Genomic DNA, 27,625 nt, shown 5'->3' with positions numbered 1-27,625 from the left:
GGGCGGCATCCCACAAACCAACCCTTTACTCGCAAGTGTGACGAGAGAGATTGAAAGGGCAGCCCAGCTTGTGTTAAAGCTCAGGTAACTACTCCTATGTCTCTTTCATGAGCCATCTTGTTACATTCTGCTGAAATAATCGACCTCTGATGTCACTGTTTCAGAAAGGGGGTATCTGGCCACCTAAAAATGCTACACGACATCATTTCATAAGCTCCTTTGTGATGTAATTGTTGCATAAAACTGTAGTAGAGATTTTTTTTTTTTACTGCATTTTGTTGTTTTCCAATAACTAGAAACAAGGTATTCTTCAAAATAAAGTTTATTACTTATTACTGTTACTACCATGTGACTCTCTCTCTCTCTTATTCAATGCTTGTGATGCCTACTGGTATAGTTAGTTAAGCTGAGAGGCAAGAACAAAATTTGTTTGCAATTTTTGTGGTTCTTTTACAGCTGTGTTTTATGTTTATATGTGCTTTTGTGCTTTTGTGGAGTGCTTCATGTCTGCTCACTGTTCTCTGGGATCATTGGGATGTTGAGATGTGTTACGAGAAAATGAAAGGCTGGGGAAGAAAGTTTCACTCCATAGGTATAGTAGCCACTGAGAACCGTTGGTGATCTCATAGTTAGTAAAACAAACAGTACTGTGCGTAGTCCACAATGAATGGTATACCACCTGCTCTGCTGAAGGTAAGCATGGTTGAAATCGCCAATGTGGAACGCATGCACCCTACAAGCCAGGTAGTTGTTTTCGAGCCTCATCAGCCTTGGGAATGACGAATATATGATTCTGTCATGCAAGTTAGAAAGGGGGGGGGGGGGGGCAGTGCTCAAGGGCAGCCTGTATTTGTTAGAAGTCTTTTAGAAGCAGTGTGGAGCTGCTTTGTTTGATGGAGTTTGTTTCTTGTATCTGTCTTTCTGGGAAAGGAAAGATAAAATTAACTTTCTCACTCATTTTGCCTGCGCTGTTGCAAGGGATGTCATTCATCCATCTGACATCTCTTGAGCAGGAGTAAGTGAAAACGGGTTTATATGCTTCTCACTGGATTGGCTCAGTGTTGTAAATTTAGTGAATTACTGGGTATGTGTAAACTTCACTTAAATGCCTTTGTGGGCCTTTGGCTGATTATGTGCATTGCAGAATGACCGCTGAAATAGTTGAAGGATTCAGTTCATGCAAGTTCAGGCATAATGGTTTCACATAGTAGTGACGTTGCTTCTCTGGAACCGTAGGTGCTCCTGTATGCCAGCACATGTCATGGTACAATTTAATCACTTTCTGTACCGTGTGAATGTTTAACAGTGTCATTTCTTTTGAGAGTTGATCAAACATGCATTTATTTATTTTTTGTTGTAGAGGGAGCATTATGCAAATCGGGGTCGCATGCTGAATGGTGTTCCACTGTGTGTAACTCCATTTGTCAGTGCTCTGCTAGGGGGAAGGAAAGTCAAGTTCTAGCTTGGTTAACAAGCTAGAACCTGGTTATCACACCTTTGGTTGTGGAGTTCGGAAGGGATTAACATGTGGTCATGTATTGGTTCAACCTTTCAGTTTGTACCGTGCATGGTAAGAGTCTGTGGTGGTTGTTTGGCCATGTATGAAGTTTTTCTTTTGTTGTGTTTTTATTAGCAACCTGAAGAGGGACGTCACTGTAGTAGTGAGCAGCAAGGGCTTCTTTCGGACAGGAATCATGTGTGATGTGGTTCAGGTATGAAACATTTTTTTACTCAACTTTGTTCTTTTATGTGGTACTCACGGTTCGAATTCCTTAATATTAATAAAATCATTCCAGAGGTTATGGATTTTGTGCAGTGGGCTGAAAATATTTACATTTAATAGAGGTGTGCAAATATTGAAATTTTTAATACAAATCAAATATTAATACGAAGAAAAAATGCCTTCGAATAGCAAATATGTAAGCAGTGCAAAAAAAAAGGAAAATTTAAAAAATGAGAACCATTGTTCGTCTTATTTATTTTAGAATTTACATGTTATTTGCCAGTGAAATAAAACTAGAATTGCACAGAACTATATAGCCTACTGTAAAATCCAGTATAAATGTGATACAGGAATCTGTATACTGGTTTCTTGTACAGGAAAGACCTGCATGAAACTGAAGAGAACGGTCATATTGCTGCTGAATACAGTACGCTCTCGTTAATCTGCCTTCAAGGGTCCAGAAAAAATGTCCTAAATAACTGGAAGCTGGAGTTATTGAGTGGTCCTGAAAACTGCCGGAAACCATTTGCATCACAGTAAATTTATTTGCTGAACACTTGTATGACTGCAGTCTGCATTTGAGATGAAACCAAAGTAAGAATGGCGTTTTTGCCCGGTTTCATCAAGTGCCTCACTTTGCGCACACTGTCGGGAAGACCCTCTTCACAAAAGGGAAAGGTCCCTCAACACAAAACAGTCCCTGTCGCATTTTGAGTTTTTGAGTATGCTTCACTGCAGAGCCAATGTTGTCAAGCATGAAGTACACAGAGCGAGGAAAGTGCAATAAATTCTAAAATTTTCTGTGTATTCAGTAATTTTATAACATTTGAAAATTCCAAATGTCAGTTTTTCTCATATGAATCGAATAACAAACATATTTGATTCATACTAAACATTTTGAATATTTTATTTTAAAATTTATTTCCATTCATCATTGGTTGCCGTAGGGAAGGGAAAATAAATCTCAAAGAGGGCAGGTAGTGATTACTGAGGAAGCTCTAAAAGTAAAGATTATGGCTGAGTTTTTCATCATCTAGCTGCTTAAAATGTATACATCTGTTAGTTTTGTCAAGCTGGTAGCAAAAATAATTTTTCGGTCTGGGAGAATGTACATGCTTTAAGTGAGTTGTGCATGTTTGGATGTCTTGCCTTCGTCTTTCCAGTTCTTTTGTATGCTTACAGGGCTTAGAAAAAAAAAATTGCCTAAGACAAACAGTTTTGTGTGTACTTGTGTTGAAGGGACCAGGAAATGCTTTTTACCGAGGTTAGGGAGTCGGAAAAGTGATAGCTATTTAATCACTCATCAGAGTCTCTCAAGAATTTTGTAGCTTGTTTCAATAACACTGGAGATATGATTGAATAAAAATGATTATTCTCCTCTCCCACCTCAACTCGTACGCTCCATTTCAAGGAGTTATGCTTAGAGTGAACGCCCAAAAGGATTTGTTTTAAACATTGAATATGTTTACCAGCAGCCTTCACATCCATTTCTTGGTCCTTTTAAGCAGATACCACTAACAGCTTTTGTGATCATTGTCGTGAATCTTGCTGAATGTTGTCTTACAAGGTTGCCATTAATTGCCAAGTTAATGCTAGAGTCTCTTTAAGGATGTAATTAGGCATGTGATGAGAGGAGAGGTATAGTAGTTAGCTTTTGCAGTCTTTTCTGGACTTGCACTTCTAATAGTGATGCTTCACCTACATACCCAGTCAAAACCAACCAGTTGGAAGATCTGAAAACATATAGTTGGGAACTCTTGGTGTGTGATTCTGATTACAATTCCTACTGTTTTTTTGTGTGTGTCTGGGAGAGCTTGTAGTTGGAAGTTGGTTTTTTCTACAGCGACTACACTTGTTGTTTTACCCTTCTGAACATCTTTCCTTAAAGCTTTTAAGATGCTTGTTTAACAGTACTCACACTTAAAACATTAGGCGACAACATGAAGATCCTCCATCACAGAAAGCCTGGGGTCTGTGTTGTCGTTGTTGTTGTGTTGTGAAAATCCTCATCGATCGAATAGGGTCATAGCGTCACAGCAATAAGACTTGGTGCAGGAATTTAAAACAGCACATAACACTCATCACACATGGAATTAAAGTGGTTAAAGCATGACATGTAATGCAAAGTAAAGATCACCGTCAAGCATACTCTGCGGAACCTGCTTCCAGGTGTACACTCTTATGTGGCTTCACCATTCTCTTTTCATAGGCGGCATTTTGCAGTATAAACCGCTTGTCTTTGCTCGATTTATCAATGCTAAAGCGCCCCTGACAACTGAAAGCTGCTATCTTGTCATACCCTTGAGGCAGAGGTTGAAGGGAAACTTCAGGTTTTCTTAGGCTTCCTGGATTTTGCAAAACTTTAACGTAACACTCTCCTTAGTTTTCTAGTAATTCATACCAAATTTTGCACTACCGTATTTCCTTGATTCTAAGCACCCCATTTTTGCACGATAGCGAGGCTCAAAGTGAGGACGCTGCTTAGAATCGAAAAATCTAAAATATCCCCTGCCCCTTGTCTTCGCGTCGATATCTTGGCGAGACGGGAGCGAGAATTAACAAATTATTTGGCAAACAAACTTTGCAAACATCTTCCGCAAACACGGCTTAAAGACTTCAATGGTGCGCTTGAAGTTCAAGCTGTGACAGCTCACGTCAGACTCATTCCGACTTCCATCACGGATGCCAAACAGCTGCTAGCAAACAAACCACCCTGGGCCCACGGTGCCTGCAAAACCTGCCGAGAACCGCCAAATAGCCGCCGATTCCATGGTTCATGTGACAACACGCTGATAAAGTAGTTGGGGTAGCTTTCGGGCGGCTTTTGCCATCCTCTGCCACCAGTTGTATAGTGTCTGAAGGCAACAACACAAGAATGACCACGCCACACCTTGAGTGTCCAAAGGCTCGGGTCGATTGAGTGAGCAAGCGCGCTAGCAGTCTTGTGTACGTTTTTTCCTCGCAAAAAAGGGAACGCTTAAATGCAAACTGATCTTATAAAAATTATTTTGAAAAGTTAGGGGTGAGGTGGGGCTGCTTAGAAACAGGGGGTGCTTAGAATCGCAAAAATATGATATTTAGATGTTTTTTTTGTAGCGTAAATGAATTTTAATATTTCACATTTCGTGGCCTCAGGAGAATAGCTACGGGCAGCTTTGGGTGCATGACGTCACTGAATGCACAGCCACCTATATTCACTATGTGCTTGCTGCAGCACGAAACTTTGACCTTGCTTTTGGTCATTTAAGACAAATAATAATCCAAGCGGACACACACAGTCTTCTGTTTAGCTAGTCAGCATGCACACGATTGGTTTTGTGGCCGTATCTGTGACTTCTTATGTTGGTATGTCGCATTATCATGGGCAGGTTCGAAACCTACTCTTGGTTCCAGCTCCCTGGTTTCTGCTGTTTTAGAATACTTCTACTTGGAATTTTGAAAAGCGTCTTTATTTGAATTTTCTTTTATACCAAATAGAGAGAACGCTAATTATTGTGATGCGTGAATGCTTAAAATGTAAAAATGCAACTGAAAATGCAAAAAACCCCAGGGTAGCCTTTCAAAGTGTTCCTATGATTTTTTCAATGCTTCATGGTGAACAGGTACGAGGCTACATTTTCTTTAGAGCACAGTAATAAAGGTCACCGTTTATATGTAGACATGCAGAAGAAAAAGAAACGTCTAGAGTCATTATGCTTTCATCTATATGCAACAACATCTAAACATTGCATTTTTTTCTTTGTTACACAGCATGCCTTGCTGCTTCCTGTTCTTGTATGCCACCTGCGTTTCCACAAGTCTCTGGACTTTCTGGAGAGCATCATACAGACCGAGTTCAAGGATCGGTACCTTCTTCAGGTTAGGGGTCTTAAAGACCGCCAAGTGTTTGCACTCTGCCGCATAATGTGCTGAACTCAGCTAAAGCAACACGTCTTGATGCCCAAAAGCTTTGTGCTTTTCTGGGCTGCAGCAGTAGGAGCCTTTCATTGGCAGCTGTTGACTCCTGGCATCGCCAGAACCTGCAACAGTTGTGTCGCTGTAGCAAAAGCTTTGTCCCATTGTTAATTTTTCTGATATCCGTTGCCATTAACCTCGTTTTTTTGCTTATTCTGACCCCTTCTTCTTTCATTGGTATATGATGAACTTGAATGGCGACATTTGTACCAGTGAGGAGCATCAAGTGGTTGCATGTTCTATGAGCAGGGAGCATGCTTGAATGACCACGGCGCATGGTCATAGTGCATGCAATGCAATGTCACAGTGCATGGTCATGTGACCGCATGATGAATATGGTGGGACTTGAAGCTTATTCTTAATTGAGATTTTTTACGCTTTGAAGAAAGGAAACAAGAAGTGCATGAATTTTCATAGCTTTAGGTTTAGAACGCCTTGTTTTGTGTCATAATTATAAAAATTGTTCACTGCCTTAGCAGCCCTAAACTTTGCCTGTCTTTGGGGAAAATCAATGAAGGTGGTGTCTGTACTACCAGCTTTTTCACCCTGAGAGAGCACCCCTACACGGTCTGACTCAGTGGCATGCTGTTTTGTTGTTAAATCAATGCGAAAGTTTTTGGTTACAATATACTGAAGTTTTAGTCTAGCTGTCAATGTAAAAGGATCAGTAATTGAATGCTTGTAGCCTTCTGCTTTTGCTTGCTACAGGCTAAAGACAAGTTATCACCATGAACTGTTTGCTCGCCATATGCCTAGCTAGTTTTACTTTTTCTTAGCTGGCGCTCACTCACCCGTCCTACCGGGAGAACTTTGGCACTAACCCTGATCATGCACGGAACTCACTGACCAACTGTGGCATCAGGCAGCCAGAGTACGGGGATCGACGCATACACTACCTCAACACAAGAAAGAGAGGTATGTTTATGATGTCCTTTTGAATCTTTCACTGACTCTAATGATTGGAGCATACGAAACTGTATCCTGAATGTCAGCTAATGTAAGAACCATCTTTTTTAATGATTTTCATGCCACTAGTCTCTTCTCTTGGGTGTGCGCTGGCTCATTTTGTATCGCCAGCACTTCAGGTGTCTCAAGTGCTAGAAAAGTAGGTGTAGTCCTCTTGCGGGGTTTGAAAGTGCCACAGGAGGGTTAAAAGACATTGTCATATGGCACATTTGACGGGCTAGGAATTGGTGACAGCAAAGTTACTGGTCGTGGAGTTTAGTGGCTGACCGATTTTTTGAATGCCCGATTTTCCGGACTTTTTCTCTCAGTTGCAGGTCAAAAGCTATGTAAAATTGCCACAACGTCGCCACCATTCTGTTTTTCTGCAACCTCGAACCCGTATTGCATGCATCCCGCATATCCGCTATACTCTCGATAGTAGGCACTTCTGGAAGTTGCAGCTTGCTATAAGCTGTCACACCCCTATCAGACCTCATTCTCGCAGCCAGTTTTTTCTCCATTGCCTCCATCGTGCCAGCATCTGATAGAGGTGGGATGGTGATGGAGCTTCGTCTTATGGAGGACGGACCAGTTAGCGCGAGCATGCTTTTATCACATGACTAGTACCTCGTGGCTTGCATGTAGCTGTGAGTTCGAGTGCCAGCGGTGCGGGCTGCCGCACTACAAGTGAAGTTGCGGCCGCACAAGTCCACTTGCAAACGACAATGTGCAAGCTAGGAGGGTTAAAAAAAAATGTGCACCTGTTTGTGCACCGAAAAGTGCCTGCTGCCTGCTGCCAACTTACAACAGACTCTGGTTTTACTTCATTTTGCAATACAACAGGTGTTCCAGCTAAACACGACCTCTGACATAGCATTGCAATCCAATTCACGTTCTAGCTCCAGACGATTGCTGGAGCTCTCAAGACAGCATCATTCTTTTGTTTTTTTCTTTTTCTTTTTAACAAATGCACGGAGCAGACAAATTCCACTACTCCCGCAGCGCAGAGACAGCCACCGCTCTCACTTTTTTTTTTCGCACTGGAGAAAAAAAATGTGCTTTTGTAGAGTCAGTGGAAGCAGTGATTTTCCGGTGTCCAGCGCTTCTTTTAACATCGCGTGGTTGCACGGTTTTGCCGCAAGAACAGATGGAGCAGTTCGGTAAATAAAGTATTTTTGGATGTGAATTCGTTTGTTTTTCTCCCTCTCTTTTTTTAGTGCTTTCTCAGTTTCTTGAGGGTCCGAAGGATCTGTTGACTGTTTTTATACTGCTTTTGTGCCAGCTTGTTTGCTACTTCGGTAATCTGCAACTTCACTTTTCAGAAATGCTCTTTAATTTGACATATTCCATCAAATCATTTTATTAAGGTGATGTCAATGCATGTTGAGAGACCCCAGATGTTCAAAATTTTCGTAACCCTTGACGCACAGCATCCCTTTATAGCCCGAGTAGCTCTGGGACCTAAAACCCTATAAACAAAATCATTTCAGTCAGTATTTTGTGGCAAGAAAGAGGCGCTTAAGGGTGAACGCTACTTTTAGCAATTTTTTTCCCATTCCTCAGTGGATTTTTACACAAAACTTTTTGAGCATATTAGAAGTGATATCGTTACTGTTCTCACGAAATGTTAATTGTGCATTTCAAGAATATTTTGTTCTGTGATTTATTTCTCTCTTGATTTTTGTCTAAACAACTGCAAAGTTTATAAAATGTGCCAGATGGCTAATTAAATATTCACTGCATCTCTACGGGTTTGGTATAGGTCAAGACATTCCCGGAATTTTTTTTTTTTTTTACTGAAGACAAACTTTTAATTTAGAATTTTGTGATTTAGTTCTCGTAGACTTGTCGACATATTTCGGCCTTGATTTAAAAACTGAGCATTGAGAATCCTTGTACTTGCTCTCTGCATTATAGGCATCAATACATTAATCAACATCATGTCACGCTTTGGACGCCAAGAGGAGACGGCGTCAAGCATCAGCCATAATGAGAGACTGGAGTTTCTTGGTGATGCAGTCGTCGAGTTCCTCTCCAGTATACACCTCTTTTTTATGTTCCCTGACCTTGAAGAGGGTGGACTGGCCACTTATCGAGCAGCCATTGTCCAAAACCAGCACCTCGCTGTCCTTGCCAAGGTAAGCTAAGGAAACTTGATATGAATATGCACTTTGAGTTTACAGAGTTAGCATTTCTGCGCTAGAATAACTGCAACTTTCCCATTGTACGGATGCTTGCATTTTTCGGCCAAATAAGGTCACCTACTTGGTCCAGAGAACATGGAAGGAAAAGAAAATTTTAACCTACGATCACCGCTTTTGCTTCGGCATCTTGTTTCATGCAAACCTTGTGGCCTTTTATTTGTACCTTTCTCAGTGGGACTCAGTGAGACGCATGCATATAGTTTATATCAGCATAACTTCACAGTTAGTGTGCTCCACTGCTGAGCCTGAGGACACAGGTTCGAGCCGGGCTACAGTGGCTGTGTTTCAATTGAGGTGAAATGCAAGGCGCCCATAAACTGTGCAATATCAGTGCACGTTAAAGGGTCGAAATTTCCAGTCCTCCACTACGGCGTCTCTCGTAGCCTAAGTCGCTTTGGGACGCTAGGTCTCATGTTCCAAACCATATCATACCATGCTATAAAGCTTCCAGGACATGTGAGGCACAGCTGAAATCTATAGCTTCCTTATTGAGAAGTGGCTTCAGCTGGGTATTGGTGAAAGAAGACTCTTAAAAAAATATAATACCAAGGCACCAAGATCACTTTTTGTGCTTTTTTCATCCTGGAGACTCTTGTGCGTTATAGTAGATAGCACACCTATCTAAATAAGTTTACTTTGTATTTGCCATTTGTGCTTACTGTATAATCTTGATGATTCAGATCTCATGGCATCGTGAAAAAATTTGTATCGCCCAAAACAAACAAAATTTATAATCAAGAAATGCATTCATGTTAATCTGTTAATGGCTGACGAAATTTGTTTATGGCCATGTGGCCACAGTTCTCTACTCGTGAAGTGCACAGTGCAACCGGACATTCCAAAATTGGCGATGCATGGGCCACCCATCACTGTCATAATATTGTAATGTGATGTCACACAGAGAAGGCAATGGGGGAGTGATGAACTACCACAGCCGGTCAAGCCAGCATGAGCAGTAGCATCACTTAACTTCTTCACCATCTTCCTACATCAATGTGTTCTTCTCCATCGTCTTCTGTGGCATGTGTTATTGCCTCCCTTCTCTGCAGCATCGTCTCGATGTGGCCGACTTGCGCCAGATTGAAGAGCTGAGAGACAGGGGGAGATGCTAGGGGTAGATGCGAGGACCACAACGCAGACCTGACAGCAGTCAGCTTCAAGTTCAATTGGTCGGGTGATCAGGGTAGGGTTTCGTCGCAACAATGTCTGCAACGTCAGTGAGCTTGCGTCTTTGGCTTGAGTGGTTTTGGTTGGCCGGTTGAGCTTCGTAATTGACGTTGCTTATGCGGCGCAGGACACTGTAAGGGCCGAAGTATCGCTGTAGTAATGGTGACGAATGGGAGTCCAAATCCACAGATAGTCGCCAGGCTCGTAGGCAATGAAGCGTCGTCCCTGGTTGTAGCGGTCAGCGTCTAGCTGCTGTTGTAGGTCTATATGCTGTCTTGTCAGTTGCCACGCTTCTTCTGCACGCTGAACAAAAGTGACGATGTACAGGTCAAGCTCATTTTCGCGGTCGGGGTATACAGGCAGCATAACATCCAGTGGAGTAGTAACTCGACGGCCGAAGACAAGTTGGAAGGGATTGAGCCGCATCGTCATTTGCGGGGCCATATTGTATGCTAAGCAAAAAAATTGTATGCGAACGTGGCATGTGGGAGAATTTGGTCCCAGGTTTTATGCTGTACAACTGAGTGCATGGAGAGCATATTGGCTAGTGTTTTTTTTTAGCTGTTCCACCAAGCCATTAGTTTGTGAGTGGTATGCCGTTGCCCGTCTATGACTAGTATGCATAAGATTCAGCACAGCTTTAGTCAGGCGGGCCGTAAAAGCTGGCCCACGGTCAGTAATAATAGCCGCACCACCATGATGCACTACGATGTAGACAAAAAAACTCTTGACTGCTTAAGTGGCAGTTGCGTTTGCAAGTGACCCAGTTTCGGCATACTGTGTAAAGTAGTCCATTGCGACAGCAATTCAATGTTTTCCATTAGATTACATTGAGAAGGGACCAAGAAGGCCCATTCCCAACTTGTTGGAAAGGATTTGTCGGTGGAGCTATGGGGTTTAAAAAAATATGGCTGGAGGCTTTTGGCGTTGGTAGTTGCGACATATTTACACGCGTCTACACTGGTGATGGTAATCCTGGCCAGTGGTACTTTTCCCGAGCCTTTGCGAGTGTAAGAGTCGGGTCGTAACTGGGCAAGTACCACCAGTAAGAATGTTTCGTATGAGCTTTCAAAGTTGCGTTTGTAGAGAACGCCACCTCGTAAAATGAAGGATTATTGGCAGCGACAAAAAAAACAAGTAGTACCCGACTACTGCGGCCTTCAAGATACTTGATGAACGGCGCTAGCTCCAGGTCCTTGCTTTGATGGTCACTCATATGAGATTGGGTTACGGCTCCAATGAAGGGGAAAGCCAACGTTGCTGGCCCCAGTGTGTACATGGGTTGCAACATCTTCATTAAAAGAGGCGAGTTTTGGAGGACAGTGTAGGTGGCTTCTGAGCTCCTGAAAGGCTTCTCTTTGGTCGTTTCTCTATAGGAAGGGTATTTCTTCTCTATTCAGTGCTGGCAATGGTTCAGCTATCCCGGAGAAATCTTGACAAATTGACGGTAGTAGTATCAAAGGCACAGAAATCACTGAAGTGCCATTTTGTCAATTGCACGTGGAAGACTGGACACAGCAGCAGCCTTGTTGGGATCTGAGAGAACGCCTTGTGTACTGACAACATGACCAAAGAAGCGAAGCTTTTTAAACAGAAATGGCATTTCTCAGGCTTGATTGTGAGTTCGTGAGCATTTGGATGCTTGAAGCATCATGCACAACCGGTCCAAGTGTTGCTTGAAGGTAGGCAAGAAAATGACGACATCGTCGAGGTAGACCAAACACTGCTGACACTTCAGACCTGATAAAACAGTGTCCATTTGCACGGTGGAAAACATGGCTGGCACAGAGTGAAAACCACCGGGAGCACCTTAAACAGGAGCACTTTAAACTCATATGACCATTAAGCGTCACGAAAGCTGCCCTCTCTTGGTCTTTCTGATCAGCCTTATCTGCCAGTATCCGCTTTCGAGGTCTAATGAGGAGAAGAACCTGACATCACGTAGCTGGTCGAGGGCATTGTCAATCATGGGAAGTGGGTAAACATGCGTTTTGGTCACATTATTCAGATGCTGGTAATCGACAAAGAATTGCAACGTGCAGTCTTTCTTTTTAATAAGAACCACTGGCAACGCCCATGGGCTCGTCGAAGGTTGGATCACATCATCTACAAGCATTTCACCCACTTTCGTTTTAATGGCTTTGCATTTCTTATGAGAAGCACAGTATGGGTGCTGCCATACCAACAATGTGGCCTCGTCTGTGATGATGCGTTGCTTGGTGACAGGACTATACAACCGACCTTGGGGCACGAGGCGAAACAATATGGGAATTCTGTTAGAAGAGCTGAGAGGAGAGTCTTCTGATCGGGTGTCAAGTCCTGACTGGTTATGACAGTTTGAAGAGCATGGCATGGTGAGGTCTCTTCTTAAGGGGTGTCTCCAACCGTACATAAATGAGACAGAGCAGTAACTTCGTGAAGAAGAGCAACAGCCGTTTCCTTGGCCAGGTGCTGCATCTCGTGAGAAAAATTCTTGAAGAGGGTAGTAACACAACCATTATGTAGCTGGACGAGGCCTTGAGCAACAGATGTTTCCTTCTCAAACAGCAGTTGCAGGTGGCCATCCACGATATCCTCGTAGTCATGGAATAGATTGTGCCTCAAGAGAACTAAAACACTAGATAGTGGCGGCACCTGCACGTCATCATTGACACGCAGCGTGTTGAGTCCCGGACCTTCTTTGTTGGTGTGCGGCAGGATCAGTTTTACCAGGAACTTGACTAGCAGTTCTTTCAGGGCAATGACAGTGCCTTTCGTCTGCAGAAAGTCAAGGCCCAGAATCAAGTCTCGCGAACATTCAGGACTGCACCTCGAATTCACCAATGTACAGAAAACTATAAATGCCGACCCTTGCTGTGCACTTGCCAGTAGGGGTAATCAAGTGACTTCCAGCTGTGTGAATGCTTGGGCCAGATCATCGCGTTGGCACCAGTCTTGAGTAAGGCAGTGACGTTAACTCCATCAATCATTACATTCAAGTCGAAGGTAGCACGCCAGATGCTGTCGCTACCTGTCCCCAGCCAAAATGTCATATCGGTGTGATGTTGACAGAGGATCTTCACATTTCCTTAGAGCAGTGGCTTTGCTTCCAGAGGCTGCTGGTATTAGTTTCACCTAGCGTGGGCTGGGAGAATGGCATCCGAGCTGGCTTGGGCTCGGAGAATGGTAGTGCATTGGAGACGGGGATGGGTACTCGCATTTTCCGGGTGTGATGGTGTTCTGTCAAGCGGAAAGGTGAGAGGCTATTTTATGTGGCTGTTCGTCATTCCGAGGGTAGGGGTCATCTAGTGCAAAACCCCGCAGGCCCACGCGATGATATGGACACGCCCTGTTGAGGTGACCCGCCTCACCACATTATATTACAGTGGCCAACGATATGGGGCCTGCCATACTTGACTGTTATGTGGTTGCTGTTAGGGTGGCAGTATAGAGTCACAAGGAGACCTTGCAGCTTCACTGTTGGAGCTGTGGCGTTCATTCGTAGTCCGAGGTTAGAGCCTGGCATAGGACAGACGCTTGCGTGGGTCGTGCCTTGAATGATTGGGGAACGTCAGGTACTTGTTGAGCCGTTATACACACCTCGTCTCGGACGACTTCAGTCAGTCACGGAAAGATGACCTGTTGTTAGTCATCCGGAGAGCTTGTAGTTCCTCCTTGACGATGGAACAGATCAGATTGCACAGTGTGTCCAGTTCGCTGCTTGGAGGCATAGGGAATACATCGAGCTCTATGGTGTTGATGACGTCACCAGTGTATTCGTGTGCTCATTGTTGCACAGTATGCAGCCCGCCACAGTGCGTGGTGGGCTGCGCACCAGTCCTGCGAAAAGTTCTTGCTTCACACCTGGCATTAGGTGACGAAGCTGCCTGTCTTCGGTCATGTTGGAGTCTGCGTGCTTGAAGAGACGTGCCATGTCTTTGAAAAACATACAGTAGAATCTCGATGATACGAATTCCAAGGGAGCACGCAAAATATTCGTATCATCCCGAATTCGTATGATTCAAAACAAGTCAAGATCCACATGGGAATAAATTGAAAATGAACCAAAGTTTATTATGGCGAACTACTTGCGGCCGAAAAAGTCCGTAATGCTTGTCTGCACTTTTTTGCTGTTGATGTTGCGGACAAGCTCCGCCTGAAAGGCATAAAACCATGCCGCGGTTTCGTCGCTCACGCTGCCGGCACTTACGGTGCGGCGCAGAACGTCCAAAGCGTGAAGAGTATCTGCCGTTGACGGCGGCTGATCACACTCGTCATCAGCGTCACCATCGCTGTCAGGCTCACTTTCACAATCATTCGCTTCATTGACCAAGTCTTCAATAGACCTCAGCCCACAGGTCGCGACGTTGTCGTCCGCGGTAACAAAGTCCCGAGCCGAAGCTTCAGTTTCCAGATTGTCCCAGCCATCAGTCGTGAGGTCTTCGTTTGGCTCTTGACAATCAGGGTCCTGCCGAAGCCGCAGCAAGTCCGATGGCAAATCCGCACTTTCTAAAACAGTTCGAGATTGTATCTGCAGTTACACTATCCCACGACATGGCTAGAAAGTGCAAAGCATCTAAGAGGCTGATCCTCAAGTTTGCTTCTTTACGGTCAATTTTCGCCAGCAGACGCCTCACTAGAAGTCCTTTGAAATTATGTTTCACATTTCTAGTTATCCCAGCGTCCAGTGGCTGAAGATGGCTGGTAGTGTAACGTGAAAGGCAGGAACCTGACTTTCACGTTATTGAATGTCATTTCCTTTGGGTGGGCAGAGCACTGGTCCACGAAAAGCAAAATTTTCCGGTTTCTTGACGCCATTTTCCGATCAAGCTTGTCAAGAACTCGCGGAAAAAATCTCCAGTCATCCACGCCTTTCGGTTGCATTTGTAAAAGACAGGCAAACGCTCCGCCGATCGGAAACACCTCGGTTTCTTCGACTTACCGATGACGGTAAGCTGGAGTTTCTCGGATCCATCCGAGTTGCAGCAAAAGAGTACTGTTGCTCTCTCCTTGCTTTTCTGGCCACCCTGGCATGCCTGGCCTTTTACGCAGAAACTTCTTTCTAGTTGAAGGTTGAAAAAGAGGCCCGCCTCGTCGGCATTAAATATGTCACGTGGCGCGTACTCCGAAATCAGCGCCGGCAGCGTGTTCAGCCACTCATCTACAGCTGACTGGTCCACTTTCTTGCCTTCACCTGAGACGACCCGGTAGACAAGTCGGTGCCACTCCCTAAACCGGTGCAGCCATCCCCCAGACGCTTGGAAGTTTTCAATTCCAAGCGAAAGCGCGACGGTGTCGGCTTTTTCACGTAGCACCTTGCCGTCCACGTTGACGCCGGCCACTGTCACTTCGCGGAACCAAGTCAGCAGAACCTCTTTCAGCTTGACATGGGTCGCTGTTTTAGCCTGCTTCACGTTCGCACCGAAGTGCTGCACATTCTTCAAGATGACATCTCGCTGCCCAACAATAGTACAGAGTGTTGACGGTGCCAACTCTAGCTCTTTTGCTAAGTCGACACGCTTCTTCTTAGGGTTTTCGTCGACCCTCTTCAGCACTTCAAGCTTTTCCTTAAAAGAAAGGGCTTTACGCTTCCGCGACATTTCGGCAGCAGTGAATGCTTGCGTCTTTCTAACGTTTGGGCAGTTCACGTCACAGCGAACGACAGAAAGAAGCGGCGAACGGAGAACCGGAGAACTACTGTAGCGGCAGCCAGCGTCACAGGCCTCCTGGGAACAGCCGGCGAGACTTTTTGATAGACCAATGAGCTGCCACCGAATGAGTGACGTACACGACTGGGCACGTGCCTCGCCTTGGCCGTCCTTGTCTAGTGCTCGTCGGTTTGTTACGAAAGAGAGGTGGGGGTAGGGTGGCTAGTGGGGTGAGGGGCGTTGGAGAGGAGAGGCAGCGGCCGCGGTGGGTACTCTCTCCCCCTGTGAGCTCTTGCGCTGAGCTGCTCCGGTGGCTTTGTGCGTTTGTACAACGTTCGTATCATTCGCATGTGGCGGGGGGGGGGGGGGGGGAGGAGTTAGCGGCGGCCGCGTACGTTATGTTACCCTTTTGAGGCCAGCCGCGCCGGCCTGCTCGCATGCACGACTGGTTTGCACGTTCGTATCAACCGCGGCAAGTTCAGAAACTCTTCGTATCACCCCGAATCTTAACGTATTCTATACAATGTAGTCCGTTCAAAGCATTCTTAAATTTCGTATCATCCCGAAATTCGTACCAGCCGTAATCGTATCATCGAGGTTCTGCTGTACACACACTCTCGTTCTGGCGTTGGTTGTGTGAGTGTAGTGCAGTTTTGGCTCACTCTCAGCAGTCAGCGCTAGGAAAAATGGGCTTCAGGTTACAGCAAGAGGCTTCCCAGGGTGGCAACAAATCCTCATAGTTTTTTAACCAAGTCCACAGCAACTTTTTTGAGTGAACTAAAAATGATGGAGCTTATGCACATTGCTCCGCCCATTGCTCCGCCCATTGTAACGGGTGACAAGCTTAAAATTGTCTCAAGCCTTTCCTTAGCGTCCTCGAACATGTCACCATGAAAAGACAGTAGTGTTTGCAGCTGTTGACTCAGAATATGCGCTGGCAGCCTGCTTTCGCTTGTCATGGTAACAGCTTCCTTCGATGTCCAAGGCTGTGTAGTCCTGGTGACGGCTGGAAGGAGTGCGAATTCATGGCACTTAGCACGCAGGCGGCAGCTGCTACACTGGTGGACCATGGTGAGATTCATGGTGAGTGATAGGCTACGCAGACTGGAAGCATACCCAGCACAGCCGCCACTAGATTTATAACGTAACATTTCACAGAAAATGCAATCAGCGAGCAACGAACTACCACAGCCGGTCAAGCCAGTGCGAGCGATGACATTGCTTAACTTCTTTGCCATCTTCCTGTGTCACCTGTGTCCTGTGCCTATGAGAATCGTATTGAGATTCCGCTGTAATGATCACGGCATTAGGGGTGTGTAGAGCCAGCCAGTAGGGCATAGTGGTTAAGGATATGCTCATGGCTGATCTGAAGTGGTGCAGGAGTGTATTCCGAAAATCTGTAGTTCTGCATATGGATACACAGTGCACTATGGCTGAGGAATTAAAAAAATTTTTTTTTTAATCCCAAAATTCGTATTTATCGTATTCTTATTTAAATTTGACTGTATTGATGCATTCTGTAAAAGAGACTTCTTGGAGCTTCATATCTTGTAACTTTTGTTTTTTGCGACTTCTCATTATTTCATATATGCTTCTTTCAACCTTTCCAGAAACTGGAGCTGGAGAAATACATGTTGTATGCGCATGGCTCTGATCTCTGCCATGATTTGGAGCTGCGGCATGCCATGGCCAACTGTTTTGAGGCACTCATGGGTGAGAGCTCTCTCCACATGCTAGGAAAAAAAAAATTGTGCCTCTTTAGGATGAACCTTGTCAGAGAAGAAAAGGTCGTATCCTGGAGAAGACACATGCTCAGCATGAGCGCAATTAATCTCTGCACTATCTTTGATAGGAAGTTGCAGCCAAGGCTGATGCCGTGAGAGCCAAACTTGATGGCATACAATCGATGCAACCTCAAATTGTGCGTGCTATTGTAGGGTATACAGTAGAACCTTGTTGGTACATTCCCGGTTAATACGATTTCATGTTTCGTATGCTCAAAATCATGGGCACTGAAACATAGTCCATTGAGTTAGTACATTATTTTTCTCCCAGTTAAATGTTCCTGGATAACATGATTTCCCAGTTACTGCATTCAAAATTTCGACAATTTGTGGTCATATAATATGTTTTGCAACCAACCGGACACGTGCTAACGAGCGTTCGCAATGTCAGAAACTGATCAGCAGCACTCACCCACCACAGTTGCTTTCCTACAGTACTTAGGTGCAAAAGGGCGAAGCATCAAAGGAAGCCAGCGAGCCACCGTACAAGGAGCTGTTCCCATGGGAACATGGCTTCATGAGAAATGCAGTCGCATTCTTTGCTATGCTTAGAGGGCATAGGAGTGAACCATTTGATGGCTACAACTGGTATTCGCTTCCATACGAACGGGCTGGGTACAAGGACGTAGCATAAGCAAAAATGCGGCGTCTGTAAGCTATCGTGATGGCTTCTCCACATGTCACTGCTGTAAGGGGTGAAGCATCCGGAAACAACCAAGGGAATGGTCTCAGCTTGCCATTGATTACCTACTACAAACCGAATTTGTTGCTCAATATATTCCGCGCTTAGGGCAACGCAAATAAGGAGTGAATTCTGCGAGTGCTAAAAATAGAGCTATGCATATTGGATGCCTATAAATGCTAATCTACACTTTTATGCAGTGAAAGTCTAAATTATAAATGCCTTTCTACCTCATTCAGCAGTTCAGTTTTTCAAAATCCGGCAGCTTGGGTCATATGTTTTCTCGTATAATAGATTTTCTTTACCACATTTTTTAAAAAAACGTATCAACGAGGTTTTACTGTATATGCTTTCAGCTGGCCGCACAAAGTCAAAAGTCAGGCAGCACTGTCAACGTCGTTGAAATTTTGTTGTGAAGGGCATCACTAACGATCAACATGGCAGTGCCCTTGACAGGCACTTTAATCACACCAGCGGAACTTGGGGGTGTCTTATAGCGCTTTTAAGATAGTTTTCGATTGCGGAACTGCATCTTCAGTTTTTCTCTCGATTTTCATTTTGCCATTGTATAAGCAGTAAGAGGCAGAGCACTACAAAAGTGGCATTGTGGTTCTGTGCCACCTGTTGCCTAGCCATTGATGGTACCCAGAAGAGCCACCTGCCATGATTAGCAGTTGTCAAAAATGGAAGGAGAGAAATCTTCCCTCTCCTCTTGTAATGGAGAGGTGGGAGGGATGAAAGACGTGGATATAACGAAAGACTTGACTATAATGAAAAACTCGCATTGATCAAATTAGTCGTCCCAAATTCAATAAGCATAGGAAGGTTTAGGGAACATAGGGAGAAACATATATTTCATGACCACAACTTTAAAGGGGCCAAGCACTGGCCGAAGATTCATGAGATTCTGGTAGTAATGAAAAAGGCTTGCTTCGTAGTGTATATAGACTGAGCACTCAGAATCTAAGAAAGAAGAATCTTATTTTAGCCTTGAAAATCACATAAACAAACTGATGTGACTCCTTGGTGGTGCTTTTGTGCTACCATTGCTTTTTATTGATATGCAGGCTCCAGGATGCAATTCCACAACAAGTACATTCAACCGAACTCACACGTAGCAGGCATTCCAGAAACTTTATTCACTTAAGATGACTACTTCGCGATCTCAAGTATCAAACATCAAACACTTGGGTCAATTTGAATACAGTAGAAGCCCCAGTTCATCTCCCATAGACAACTGTACATTTTTTCTCCATTATAGCGAAGACATATTTTAGCAAAAATTGGTTATAGTGAAGTGCGTCTGGCAACGGGCGAAGACTTTCTATGAAATGACATTGCCACATGCGTGCTACCTAGGTTCGCGAGGAAATTTTTTCTTTTTTGAAGAAAAAAAAATAACACACTGAGTGCTTTATATATATATATATATATATATATATATATATATATATATATATATATATATATATATATATATGAAGGGCTTTACCATTAGGTTTAGCAGCACTCAGGAAAAGCCAACTTTACATAGGAGGAGCCTTGAAAAAAAGCATAAAAAGTAAGGCTGTCTACAAACAGAGAAAGCGGGCGGCGCAGTACGTTCAGAAAGTATAGGAGAGTGAAAGTACGGCGAGAAGGGAAGAAATGGCCGAACATTTGCAGCAGTGTGTAGCATGAAGCACGAGGCAGCGGTGGCGAGAACTGGAGTTACAGCATGTGCGCATTTGCAGCGCTTGACTGCCACACATAGTTGTCGTCTATTGCATTTTAAAAGTCAAAAAACAGCGGAAGATGACGCCATGTTCATGCAAGACTAGTTTCCACATGAAATCTAACTGGTAGCTATGGCGCCCTCATGATTAAGAAGTACTTTCACAAGATTAAACAAACAATCTTATAATTGAAAAAATGGCACGAATAGATGATAAGAGTAATAAAGGATATTTTTTTTTTTTTTTTCAATAAGCAACAAGACATGTTCAGTAAGTAGGCATTTAATTACCAGACAGCATCTTAGACCATCTCATCACCAACAGCTGATATAGTGAAGATTTTTGTTGGTCCCAGTGACTTTACTATAAAAGGGTTCTACTAATGAATACTTTACTCTTTGACCAGAGATGCAAAAGTGCTGAATATTCGCACAAGCCTAATGCATGCCAGTCCAGAAGCAGTACTTGAGTGGTTTATAGAAGTTGTAGTTTTATTTTCATTGTATACAGTGGTGTCTCAGCAGGGTACATTGCAGAATTTCATTAACCTGAAAGGTTTGTTCAAGTGGATTTTTGCTTATGTTTTTTCAAAATAGCCTTTAGCAACTGGAGCACTGCACAGGCTCAGGCTGGCCCTGAAGTCCGTGTTAGAACATGAGCTGCATCATCAGGCCTTGGCCGGGCGCTGGCCTGAAGTTGCGGGCCTGGGCCTGTTTCTAACTTGAAGTTGCAGGCCCGGGTCACGTTTGAACCCATGCGTAGAGCTTCTTTCTCGTTTTTGCTATCCTGAGATTACTCCTTATATTATATGTGGATTTTTTTCAGTAATCTATAATGGGAGGCATCAGCTCAGTGTGAGCATGAAATTGTACAGTACATTACAGCACTGCCAGACGTGCATTCTCTAGACCGTTCTGCCTTTTATCACTTTAAAAATAAGCACTCAAGTCTGTGCATGTATGTGTATGTTTTTCTGTGCTTTTGTAGGTGCCCTCTTTCTAGACAGCGGCATCAAAGTGGCTGATCGTGTCTTCTCTACTACACTTTTCTCGGAGCCTGACCTCTTAGATGTGTGGGTCAACTATCCACCACACCCTTTGCAGGTGAGATGCCTATTGGTTGTATTTGCTGTATATACAGTCATGCACGAAAATAGACAGACTATACAAACCGCTACAATTACAGCTTCTCTTTTTTTTTTTTTTTTTTTTTTTTGTGATATAGCTCGCCTGACGGAAGTGCTCTTGTAGTATGGCAAGCATATAGGTGTGCCCAATGTGCATGTCTCAAAAACAGCTGCTTCACTGTCAGACAGCAATGGCATTCAGTTCTATTCATTCTTATAGTCGCTGCACTTTTGCGCAAAACCTTACTTCCCAACATTGAAAGCATGCTTCCCCTGGGCCTATTCTCAACTATCTGTACAGTGTGGGGTCACTTTCTGCTCTGCATTATGCAGTTTGTTATTACAGGGGGAGTCATCTGCCATTTGGGGTCTTTTGAAACTGTTTTCACATTTTTAGTGAACTTTAGTGAACTTTGCAGCCGGTTGTGCACCCTCTGCGATTGTAATGCAGAACTTCCTCTGCGTAAGTTATGGATGCACTGGACACCACTTGCTTCTCTGCACTTCGCCATGGTGACTGATTGGTTAAGTCGCTCGACTGCTGGGTGCAGTTCAAAGTTGATAAATCGAAATTTATTGGTCTAAAAATAATGACTAACAATGATTAGTCAACAAAAACGAAATTGGCTTAGAATAATTCGGCAATGAGCAAAGTAAAGATGCTCAGTTGCTTGTTCAGAGTCAAGCAAAAAACCTTTAACCCTTGCGCTGTCAGGCATTTCTGGCCTACACGCACCCCCAGTGTCGACTTGGTTTCATGGAACGAGCACATCAGGGAATGAGCATAGTGATTTGTGTTTGATTATGATGGCTATACAAATAAAATCATCGCTGGAATATGCGTATTCCAGTGTTCTGCGGGTATTTTAATTAACATCATTATCAGCCTGATTATAAATTAGATAAATGAGGATAAATAACAAAAAAACTGCTCGATACTTCTTGAGAGTCCGAATACGAGCTTGGCTCGTATTTATAATCAAAAGAGCCATCGCTCCAGTCCGCAGTAGAAGGTCCCACACGGTCAGCCATCCAAAAGTAACCATGCGCACGGAGGGCGCACTTTTCGTGCCCCGCACAACTGAAAGAAATGACATGTTGTGAAATCAAAATGACAGAGGGAGATGGAAAGAGGCTAAAACAACCTCCTTTGCTGCTGCTAGCCGCAAGCAGGGGCACAGCAAGAGAGTGAAAGCAGCGACCGAGTCGTGTCAACCTATTGGAGAGGCAACTGCGCGAGCCCCTGAACGTGACGAGTCGTAGCAGACACGCCAACAGAATAAAAATAAAAACCTGCAAACCTACGCAAGATGGCAGAACAATCCTTGAACCCGTAACTGCACGCACGCGCCGCGAAACACGCGTGCCGCATGATCGCTTAGCAAGATAGAGTAGCTCCCCCCCTGCAAAGAAGGTGGCGAGGGTGGTCGCGGTCGCTGTATACTCTTCAGTATATACGTACCAACACTACATGGGGCAAAAATACAAACTTATAGAAAGATCTGACAGATGGTGCAACCTGTCCAAGCGCACCAGCTTCGCGCTCAGGCGCGGAATTTTGAACACACAATAGAAAATGTACCGGTACGTCGGTGACACTGTGGGGTGGAAGCGCGAAAATGTACCGGTACGTTCGTAACAGCAAAAGGGTTAATGGGCAAAACTATATGTGGCAAAGTATATAAGATAGTTAAATCTTGTTATAAGAGACACTGTTACAAGAGACACTCGGTTATAAGAGACATTTAAAAATGGTTTGGTTGGTTTTCCTATGTCTGCCATGTTAACAACATTGCATACAGGAGACATGGTTACAAGGGACACTCGGATACTAAGGACAACTTTTTCAGGTCCCTGGAGTAAATCTTCACTATTTAGAAGAGACACAACCCAGGTGGGCTCATGCAATGCAGCTGAAGCATACCAACTCGTACATGATGCACTTCAGATTCCCTCAGCTAAATTCTGTTCCATATAAGCATCCTTTTTGTTGCATATGTCAGCAACTGAAAAGGAGTGCTTCCCTATCATTGGAAGATCAAAACGACCCCGTTATTTCAGTCACTGGCATCACATTACTGTCACTTACGAAACTAATCAAAATGAATGAATGACATCCAGCATTTTTAACTCCTCGCTGTTAAAATTTGATCACTAGATGAAAGCTCAGAATCCTGATATCTCTTTGTAGACAATGCTTCTTGCTGCACCAAAGTTCTCTGGCTCAAAGCCACCTAAGTTATTTTCCCTCCAAACTCTACACCCTACCTTCAACCAATAGACAAAGGCATTATGTGCTCTGTCAAGTTGCTGTACAAAACAAGGTTGGTAGAACACCTGTTGCTCCATAAGTAGCAAGACTGTGCAATAGTAATTGATGCGAAGTTTGCTGTTCATGTGATTTCAAGCGTCTGGAATGGTCTGAGAAATGAAGCTGTGAAAAACTGTTTTAGACAAGCAGGCTTTAAATGTGGTGACATGATGTAAGAGGGCCCATATATGGATACTGTAGAAAGCTTCCTTGAAGATGAAGCATGAGTGAGCACCCAAGAGACTGCTGAGGTACCATAATGTTTTGAGGAATTCGTATCTGCAGATGTAGATTTTGTGTGCTCCCGAAGAGCTTTCAGACTGCAATTCTTGCGCAAGTAAATGGCACATGTGCCATAGAGGGTGACTACGAGGACATTTGAGAGGAAACGTGTCAGCATCTGAGGGTGACGAGCATGTAAGAGTGATTCAAAGGTATTAAGCAACAGGAAGGCTTGCAAAGTGAAGTGCTTTACCTCCAGAATTTGGGAAGGAATACACTCTGCACTCACAAAAATACATACTAGTATGAATAACTTCTTTAAGCTTTCCTGAACAATTTCCTGTTGATGCGTGTGAATGCATTTATATGCTGATGTGCAGTAAACTGATAAACACAGTGCTTTTATAATTTTTGGTTACAAGAGACCTTGCTTACAAGAGAGATCTTTTTCTGATCCCTTGAGTATCTCTTGTTACAAGGTTTTTACTGTATATGAAAAGAAGCTTGATAGAAGCATTTAAAAGCAAGGAGACGACCCAATGCTAATGGATGTCATTGCTTAATATAAATGATGACCCTCATGCTGTTTCCCATAAGCTTTAACAAAATGCTTTGTGTTTAAACGCACCAAGGAAAGGTTACTTCAAATGCGCAATCTATTGACGTGTTCGCCTTTGTCACATCGAAATCTAAAATAATTGCAGAGATTGCCACAATCATCCTGCACTATTAAAGCCCAAGACTAGCATTATAATGTCACTACTGCAGGCTTTGTGTCCTTTGCTTCAAATTGCACTTTTCTTATCATGACGCTTCGTTGAATTTTTATGTTTGCCTAATTGCTGACAAAATTATTTTAATTTGGTTGTTTACCTTGGAAAAATTACTACATGGAGAGCATGCATTCTTTCCTAGGTGCCTTTAAGACTTCAAAAGCATTGGGGCATAATTAAGTGCAGAATAGCTACATTGTCTTTGGTGCTGTTGCAATTCCAGGGTCAAGTTCCAGAAGGTGACAGGAAATGGATCGACTCTGTTCCACTGCTGAAGGTGGGCTATTCTAAATTATGTGCAGCACACTGTCGGGCTCAAATATATGCAGGATCATTGCAGGCTGCAGGTTCCTCTCATGCATGCATGAAAAAGGAATTTAAAGCTGAGTAACTAGAGTTGCTAAGCAGCTCGGGGGATGAACTGCAAATAATGATTGATGACCTAGACAGAAAAAGTAGAAAGGTAGGCTTAGAAATCAATATGCAGAAGACGAAGGTAATGGTCAACAGCTTTGGGAAGGAACAGCAGTTTACATTAGGTAGCGAAGTACTGGAAGTAGTAGGCGAATATGTCTACTTAGGACAGGTAGTAACCGCAGATCTGGACCATGAAAAGGAAATAACAAGAAGAATAAGATTGGGATGGAGCGCATTTGGCAAGCACTCGCAGATTATGACTAGCAGCTTACCGGTATCGCTCAAGAGGAGAGTATACAACAGTTGCATCTTACCTGTACTCACCTATGGGGTTGAAACGTGGAGGCTAACCAAGAGAGTTCTACTTAAGTTGAGGACAACCCAGAGGGCTATGGAACGAAAAATGCTAGGGGTAACATTAAAAGATAGGAAGCGTGCAGAGTGGGTCAGAGAAATAACTCAAGTTACCGACATTCTAGTGGAAATTAAGAAGAAGAAATGGGCATGGGCAGGACATGTAGTGCGAAGAGAGGATAACCGATGGTCGCTGAGGGTAACAAACTGGATTCCAAGGGAAGGAAAGTGTAGCAGTGGGTGGCAGAAAGTTAGGTGGGCGGATGAGATTAAGAAGTTCGCAGGGGTCAAGTGGATGCAACTAGCACAGAACCGGGTTAAGGGGATAAATATGGGAGAGGCCTTCGCCCTGCAGTGGGTATAGTCAGTCTGATGATGATGATGATGAACTAGAGTTGCCAACAGAAAATTTGAACCACTGATTTTTCGGACAGACTTGGTTAATCAGATTTTTGCTCAGTACCATGACATGCTCCATAGAACTAGTGCATGTTGAAAAACCTCAGGTGATCAAAATTTTTCAGAGCCCTCCACTGTGGTGTTCCCACAACTCAATTTGCTTTGGGGCATTAAACCTTATAAACGATCAACCGAAATACTTTGTGAATTTAATTCAGCATTTTTATATTACTTCATCTGTCAGCATAGGAAATTCAAACTAAAGTACCTTTTTTCCACTAATTACAGCTATGGAATGAAGCAGGTATCGGAAGCGAGCATTCTTTTCACTCGCCATCAGCATTTATGCCTGTAAGGCCTGCCAGGCATTAAATAGGAGAAAAATGTAGGGCAAGCGCAGTGACCTTTATTTTATTGACTAATACCTTGTGTACAGTTTTCTGGATCAGTGCGTGCAGTGTGTCATGATTCCTGAAGACCAAAGCATAGGAAATGGAACAACTTCCCCAACACAATGTTCTAACCACGTGTAGCATATGTAGTTTTTGCATAACAGCTTTGCTGGACTCCCATGTGCTGTTGAGAACTGAATTCAGGAAAACAGAAGCACGAGCTGTGCTATACTCATTACAGTCGCACAGCCTGCCTTTGAGCGCAGTGTTTCTGTCATACTCTTTTTTTTTTTTTTCCTTCGATGCCTGAGGCACTCAGTACTTGGATTACTTCTGGCAGAAATTGGGAACACTCAAGGCAGTCACCATAAAACAACCACAGCTGCACATGCAGGCCGCAACTACTTCTCTTCGGTTATCCTTCACAGTCCAGCCCATTTCCTTGTGTATTATATCTTTTATGGTATTGTTCTCAAACAAGAGGACTGATGCCAGTTAGGTTCACAGCAACTTATCGACTCCATCATGGCCGAAGTGCTGGGGAGTCGCATTTTCCTGCACTTTGTTTTCTTATCCATGTGCACGCATTGTTATTGTACAAGGCCTAGTTTACTAAGTGCAGGCTTTTGCCGTGTGCTGGCAGTTGATTACATGAGGATAGAGCAAGTTAACGAATGTTACAAATGCATGGTGCTGCTGTTTTGAAATGCCTCGATGTTTCTGTGCAGGTTTAGACGAACAAAAATGGATAATTTTTTAATGTTTAGAAGGTTCGAATATTACAGTGAAAGCTCGTTAATTCAAACCTCGATAATTCGAATTTTCGGATAATTCGAACTACACTACTTGGTCCGGCCAAGCTCCATAGAGATCTGTGTATAAAAAAGCCCGTTAATTCGAACGCGAGTCGGTTCCGCTACAGATAATTCGAACTACGCGCCGCCGCGTCTGGGCGGCTTGGCGTACATCACGCGGCAAAAAGAAAAAAAAAAAAGGTAAAGAAACACCTCCGCGATCGGTAGGCATAATTAGAGGCTACACAGGTCCAAAACGGGGACAGAATAAGGAACCAGGTAAAACCATGGAAGAGTGGGTAAAACTTAAATGGCGCCATGACCGAAGTGGCGGCCGGCGGCGTTGAAGGGAGGGGACGCGGCCGCGGCAAGGTCGTACATCACGCGGCAAAAAGAAAAAAAAAAAAGGTAAAGAAACACCTCCGCGATCGGTAGGCATAATTAGAGGCTACACAGGTCCAAAACGGGGACAGAATAAGGAACCAGGTAAAACCATGGAAGAGTGGGTAAAACTTAAATGGCGCCATGACCGAAGTGGCGGCCGGCGGCGTTGAAGGGAGGGGACGCGGCCGCGGCAAGGTCAGTGCATGGTCGCGCGGCGGCTGCCTGCTCTCTCTTCTGCGCAACCTCCGTAGCTCGCAACTAAATACTCATTAATTCCAACCCTGTTAATTTGGAAATAGGGATAAGTACTGTCGGCGCGGTCCCAGCCAATGCCCATAAAAGGCAATGATCTGGGACGGGCATTATGGGTTAAACATTTTTTTTTTTTTTTTTTTTGCGATAGCCATCCATCCTTCCACCCATCAGTCGTCAACGGAAGCACACGAGTCAGCCGCGATCATGACTCCGGCTTTTAGCACCGTTCGCTCCGATGATTGGAGTGGCAGTAGACGGCGCCGCCCGCCCAAGTCGCTCATAGCATGATAAAGCGAACGTACTGAAAAGGAGGCTTGTACAACTGGATAAGCGCTGGCACTTTGCCAAGTTCGCTTTCCTCCCCCCTGCCCGAGCTAAAGTCAAAAGATAAACACGC

At 44.0% G+C, this 27,625-nt stretch overlaps 1 protein-coding gene across 2 annotated transcripts in view; it reads left to right on the top strand.

Moving 5' to 3' along the window:
• The window catches only part of drosha (ribonuclease 3 drosha), a 164,390-nt gene that overhangs the window by 93,672 nt on the left and 43,093 nt on the right, over positions 1 to 27,625 (top strand). For both annotated transcript variants that reach the window (XM_084588316.1, XM_084588315.1), the window contains 7 exons: positions 1,634 to 1,712; positions 5,474 to 5,581; positions 6,454 to 6,592; positions 8,540 to 8,760; positions 17,231 to 17,333; positions 20,789 to 20,904; positions 24,457 to 24,510. In XM_084588316.1, coding sequence (XP_084444442.1) covers positions 1,634 to 1,712; positions 5,474 to 5,581; positions 6,454 to 6,592; positions 8,540 to 8,760; positions 17,231 to 17,333; positions 20,789 to 20,904; positions 24,457 to 24,510 — 820 coding nt within the window. The remainder of the gene's footprint in view (positions 1 to 1,633; positions 1,713 to 5,473; positions 5,582 to 6,453; positions 6,593 to 8,539; positions 8,761 to 17,230; positions 17,334 to 20,788; positions 20,905 to 24,456; positions 24,511 to 27,625) is intronic.

Source organism: Amblyomma maculatum, chromosome 1 (assembly GCF_055883805.1).
Source record: "Amblyomma maculatum isolate TAMU_Amacu chromosome 1, ASM5588380v1, whole genome shotgun sequence".
In the NCBI taxonomy this organism is placed as follows: Eukaryota; Metazoa; Arthropoda; class Arachnida; order Ixodida; family Ixodidae; genus Amblyomma; species Amblyomma maculatum.
The sequence above is the reverse complement of the archived record's forward strand: the minus strand, read 5'-3'. Positions and strand labels throughout refer to the sequence as shown.